The sequence below is a fragment of the Rhinopithecus bieti genome, unplaced genomic scaffold (genome assembly GCF_001698545.2).
Source record: "Rhinopithecus bieti isolate Rb0 unplaced genomic scaffold, ASM169854v2 scaffold_11161, whole genome shotgun sequence".
In the NCBI taxonomy this organism is placed as follows: Eukaryota; Metazoa; Chordata; class Mammalia; order Primates; family Cercopithecidae; genus Rhinopithecus; species Rhinopithecus bieti.
In genome coordinates this window covers 2,047,548-2,053,492 of record NW_016806937.1, presented here as the reverse complement: position 1 = coordinate 2,053,492, position 5,945 = coordinate 2,047,548, and the positions used below count along the sequence as shown (strand labels likewise).

General features: G+C 49.5%; 2 protein-coding genes across 9 annotated transcripts in view; one reads left to right on the top strand and one right to left on the bottom strand.

The window, feature by feature from the left end:
• The window catches only part of KIFC3 (kinesin family member C3), a 106,456-nt gene that overhangs the window by 30,931 nt on the left and 69,580 nt on the right, over positions 1–5,945 (top strand). The gene's annotated exons all lie outside the window — the stretch shown is intronic.
• LOC108533889 (40S ribosomal protein S26-like) lies at positions 5,507–5,939 on the bottom strand. Its single transcript, XM_017878911.1, has one exon. It carries the CDS (start codon positions 5,917–5,919, stop codon positions 5,557–5,559), a length of 363 nt encoding a protein of 120 aa, XP_017734400.1. The 5' UTR covers positions 5,920–5,939; the 3' UTR covers positions 5,507–5,556.

The following is a 5,945-nucleotide window of genomic DNA, read 5'->3' as shown; positions in this document are numbered from 1 at the left end:
AAAAAAAAAAAAAAAAAAAAAAAAAAAAAAAAAATCAGCTTGCACTAAGTTATCCTGCCACAAATGTTTCTGTTTAATTCACTTTATATCCTATCCCTTTCCCCTCAACCTCCAAAGAAATCATGAGGGATCCAGTTTATAGTTGTGCTGTTGGTTGCTTGAATCCTAAATCTTGGAGTATAAACTATCAGTGTTCCCAAGGTGTCTGTGCGGCCCAAGGAAAGTCTAGGCCCTCATTGTTCACCAGCTGTATCCATGGAGAGCTTGTCAGACATGTGGAATCTCAAGACCCACTAAAGCTTAAGCTGTATTTCTTTCTTTTCTTTTTTTCCCATTGCCAAGCAGTGGTATGATCATGGCTCACAGTAGCCTGGACCTCCTGGGTTCAAGCGATCCTCCTGCTTCAGCCTCCTGAGTAGCTGAGACTACAGGCACACACCACCATGCCTTGCTAATTAAAAACCAATATTTCTGTATAGAGACCAGGGTCTTGTGCCCACGTCGCCCAGGTTGGTCTCAGACTCCTAGCCTCAAGTGATCCTCCCGCCTCAGCCTCCTAAAATGTTGGGATTACAGGCATGAGCCGTGGTCTTAAGACGCATTCTAATAACATCCCAGCTGATTCATGTGCACAATGTGGTTTGAGAAGCGCTGCTCTTGGAGGGAAGGGGCTGGGTGGGAGTTGCTATTATTGGAAGAGTCACAAGAGCTTTTGGCTGTGAGAACCCCCTCTGTGGGGTTAGCAAGGTTCAGGCCCCTGGTGTAAGCAGATGTGGTTCTCACTCTAGCGCTGAGTCTCCATGGCGGGGCAGGCTCACCTGCTGAGCAACAGCCCTGCTCACCTGGATGGAACTCCCAGATCTGCTTACTACTTAGACCTTTGTTCTAATTTCATGGTTTCTGCCTTGGGTTGTGTCATCCTGGACTTGCAAGGCTCAAGTGTGGCGTAAGTCACCATCACCAGGGCTGATGAATTTCCCACTCTGGTGACGCCTTAATTGAAGGTGAGGCTCTCCTTTCATTAGCAAGATTCCTACCTCCTGTCTAAACTGTCACCTCAAAGACCTGGGGGGAAAAAGAGGCTGACCTCATAGTGTGGCCTCAGTTACTGTGGCTTTGGTGGTTTCTCTAAATTTATCAGCGTTTCAGGCAAGCCTATGGCATAATTATTCAAGGCCCTGGGAACGCTGGCATCGATGATTTTGTTTCTCAAACCGATGAATAAATGTTCTTCTGGCTTTTACTCCTTGCAACTGCTTTACTATAGAAAAAAGCATTTTATTTCAGCCAATTCTCACTACCATCCTTTGGGGGAAGGGCGTTGCTATTATTCCCAGTTTACAGAAAGGAAAACAGTGCTCACTTTGGTAGTACATATACTAAAATTGGAACGATACAGAGAAGATTAGCATGGCCCCTGCGCAAGGACGACATGCAAATTCGTGAAGCGTTCCATATTTTTGCCAGATGCGGTGGTTTATGCCTGTAATCTCAGCACTTTGGGAGGCTGAGGCAGGCAGATCATGAGGTCTGGAGTTCGAGACCAGCCTGGCCAGCATAGTAAAACCCTGTATCTACTAAATACAAAAAATTAGCCAGGCGTGGTGGCGGGTGCCTGTAATCTCAGCTACTCTGGATGCTGAGGCAGGAGAATTGCTGGAACCCGGGAGGGGGAGGTTGCAGAGAGCCAAGATTGCACCATTGCACTCCAGCCTGGGCAATAGTGCAAGACTCCATCTCAAAAAAAGGAAAAAAGAAAGGAAAACAGAGAGGTAAAGTCACTTTTTCAAGGTCACACAGCAAATTAAATGGTGGAGTGGGGACCTAAACCCAGATCTGCCTGTCACCAAAGCCAGTGCTCTCTGTCCTCCTGGGCTATACCTGGACTTTCGAGGACAGAATTCCCTGGTGGAGGCTGTCAATTGTTTTCTTTCAGGTCAAGAAGAAAAGATGGAATGTTTTTCGGAAGATCTTGGTCATCTTCTCTTGCCTCTCCCAGCTCAGGGGAAGCATGTCTCCCAGCTTGCCTTGTTCCTCTTCTCTTATGAATGACTTGGCCCCAGAAATGTAGCTCCTCTGCTCCAATGGCTTCTTGGAAGGCCAAAAATTGAGCCTGGGACACTTGCCCACAAGGATTGTGGCCAGCTGGGCAAATACCCGTGGCTGAGTTGCTGTCTGGCCATGACCCTTCCAAGGACAGATGTCAACTCTGCAGCTCCATGAGATTCCCCTGAGTGGTTGCTTTGATACTGGGGAAGAAGCTGGAGGATTCTTTGATGGACATGACCCTGGGAGGGAAACAGATCGGAGTTCAAGGTCTGCCTATTCAGGGCTGCATGGTGACGTTCCTGAGCCCTAGGTACTTTTGTCTTGGTAAGTTCATTTTGCCACTAAAAAGAACATTTAAAAAATAGATTTTTGGCCAGGCATGGTGGCTCACGCCTGTAATCCCAGCACTTTGGGAGGCTGAGGCAGAAGGATCACTTGAGCCCAGAAGTTCAAGACCAGCCTGGGCAACATAGCAAGACCTCATCTCTACTAAATTTTTTAAAAATTAGCCAGATATGGTGGCACATGCCTGTGGTTTCACCTACTCGAGGGGTGAGGTGGGAGGATTGCTTGAGCCCAGGAGGTCGAGGCTGCAGTGAGCCCTGATTGTGTCACTGCACTCCAGCCTGGGCAACAGAGTGAGACCCTGTCTCAAAAAACAAAACAAACAAAAAACAAAGGTTATTCTTAATTTTAAAAAATAAAATAAAAAATAAAAATAGATTTTCCTGCTATATTGATATAAAGGTGAAAATGTTAATTTTATATATGAAATCATTATCTTTATCCTAAAAGTTCATTTTTCCCCTTCTGATTTTAAGTGAAATTAAAACGTTTTTATGGGTCCTTAAAAGTATTATGGTCTCTAATCACTGTGCCTATTGTACCTGCTGGGGAAGTTGGCCTAGTGTTTGGGTCTGTGGTGACCTTGAGTGAGCTGACTTTTTGGGCCTCTGTTTTCTCATCTGTAAAATGGGTAGAGCAACAGCATCTGTTTTAATCCATAGCAAGTGACTAGCAGAGAGGTAGCTTTGTGACTCTTAGTATCTAGTTAGGGCTCAATCAGTAATGCTATTGACACTGCCCTCTCCTAGGGGGTGAGGGGCTTGTATGTGGAGGGGGCTGGGCTTGTAGTGGAGAGGGGCTTAGTGCCTCCCGTGGGGAGTGGGCTGTTCCTCAGGCACTTAACTAAAAGGCCACTAGAGGCCAAGGTTTCTGCTGTCAGCCCTGCTTCCTGCTCCAGCATCATAAAACATTAGAGCCAGAAGGGTCCTCAGGGCCTGTCCTCTGCCCAGGTCCACCAGAGACGGGATCCATCAGGGTAGAGTTGGGACAAGAACCCAGGCTGGGACCCTGGCCCAGTGCCACTGGGCCCCACCCAGGCTGTCTTCTGAGGTGCCACCCTCAGGTAGATGATGACAAGTAGCTCTCCTTGGCAAGATGTAAACAAGACTTTGCCACAGCCTCCCTCTCTCCCTCCTGCCACCCACGTTGGCTTCTTGGCCTTTCTGCCACTCACACCATTTCCTCTGGCCACATCTGCACACGGGCCTCCACGTGCAGCACCCAGGGGGGCCTGGGTTTCAATGGCGGCGCAACCTTGGGCCGAGTCCCGGTCTACCATTACCTTACCGGGCAGGTGGCCTCACATTGGCATCCTCCCCTGAGAAAGGGACCTAAGCACGCTTCCTATCTCACAGGGCAGTTGCAAAGGTGACATTAGATGATGCAGGTAAAGCACTTACACAGGCAGCGGCTCCCTCATGAGGAGGAGGGAGAGGAGGAGGGGGAGCACAGAGTGGCTTCTTCCATTCTCTCCTCTGGAGGCTGCTCAGGGAGGAGCCCCCAAGAGGACCAGGGGCCACGTGGCAGGCTGCCTGGGTTACAAATCCCAGCCTGCTCCTTACTGGTGGCATGACTTTGGGGAAGCACTTCACCTTTCTGTGCCTCAGTTTCTTCAGCTGAAAAGGGTACAGTAGAACTTCCCTCAAGTGGTTGTTGGGAGAAATAAGTAAGTGAACACACCTCAGAGGCTTCAGTTGGCACCTGGTGTGTAGTTAGTGCTCAGTACAAGGTGAGGTGTTTTCTTTCTCCTTGGGACACGCCACAGCTGACAAATCAGCTTTCGTCTTTAGGATGGAACCTTCTAGAACTGGCATGGGGTTCCAGAGATTGGAGTTCTCAGTTCCTTTCTCTCCAAAGTGTGAGAGACATGTGCTGTGCCCACTGGAGGGTTTGTGGGGTGCAGCCCAGGGAAGTTTCTGACCATCCATGGCCTCGTGGTTGCTTAAGCCCAAGCAGGTGACTTCTAGACCTCAGAAAACAGCCATGGGACAGGGAGGCTGTGGTGTTGAAAATGATCATGACGTGTCACATGGGCAGCATGAGGCTTGGGAGATCGGAAGCTCCAGGAACTCTGAGGGACAGGGAGGAGAAGGGAAGGGATGACAGGTGTTGAGCGTCTCCTCTGTGCCAGGCATGGGCCGGCTCTCTGGCTCTGCTCCAGATTTGTGGAAACTGCCCTGGGTGAACCTCATTCAGGTGAGTGGGCCAGCGGAAGGTCAGCCAGGGCCCTCAGCTGTCTGGCCTCAGCCCTCGCCATGTCTTCACAGTGGGCAGTGGCCTTGGACCCAGAGCCGACCAGACACTGAGATGTGGCCTGTGGCCATGGCCCAAGGGAAGCTACTGGCTGCCAAGTCACTGAAGTGAGACCCTGAGCTCACTAACACCAGGCTCCCACCAGCCACAGGCTGTTCACCGCTCTGCTTCCTTTTAGCTTTTGTCTTGTGGGATCACTTTAGTCTGATGTGGACCCTGAATGAGAGACAATGGGGTCCATGCTTTCTGCACGCTACTTTCCTGAAGTGACTCTTGTCACCTGAGTCCTTATTGGCAGCTGGCATAAAATATTAAAGCCTAACTGAGCGTGTGAGCTGCAGAGCCTTCCTAGCAGGCTCTGGTTTCACAGTCTCAAGGCAGCAGCTGCAGGGAGGGTCTGCAGCAGGCCCCAGTGTCCCAGCGCAGCACTGTGTGGAGCAGCGCCAGGCCTACTTCTGCTCAGCAGCCACATTCTGGGAGTCCGAGGTCCAGAGTATGCCCACGGTGAGAGGTATGTACTCTAGCGGCAGAATATGATCAGGAATCTGACTTTTGGAATCAGAACTGAACTCTACTGTGTGTGTCTGTCACCATCAGCAGAACAAACTGGCAGCTTCCTCTATGATGACCAAATCAAAACATGCACACAGGGAAGTGATGGTCGGATACAATTTTCCTGCACCTGTTCTCTTCCTCTCTACCAAGTCTTCTTAATGTGGCATCTATGAGCCTCCCTCTAGAAACTGAAGGCAAAATCATCATGTAGTTTGTTTTGTTTGTTTCTCGAGAGAGAACTGGCATTTTGCATGAAATTTTCAAAAGAACGGTGGTCTCCAACCCAATATATATATATTTTTTAAAGTACAATTTCCATTTTATTTTTCCCCAGAGAATAGTCTGTCTCAGTCTTTAAGGACTCAGCTCCTTACATGGGCTTTGGTGGGGACGTGGGGCAGCACCCGCAAGTCTAAATCGGGGAGGGGGTGTTCGGTCCTTGCGGGCTTCACGAGATCGATTCCTGACTACTTTGCTGTGAATTGCACAACTCACACAGTAATGTAGCTTCACATACAGCTTGGGAAGCACATAGGCATCAAAGACGCTCGCTTCAGAAATGTCCCTGACCGCTGCGGCCTCCACTATGTTTCGAATGACGAATTTCTTAATGGCCTTGTCCTTGGGCACGCATCGGGCACAGTTAGTGCAGCGAATAGGCTGCACATGGCCGCGGCCCTTTTTGGCACGACCGTTGTTCCTTCTTTTCTTTGTCATTTTGGACTTACGGACCAAAGAGAGCC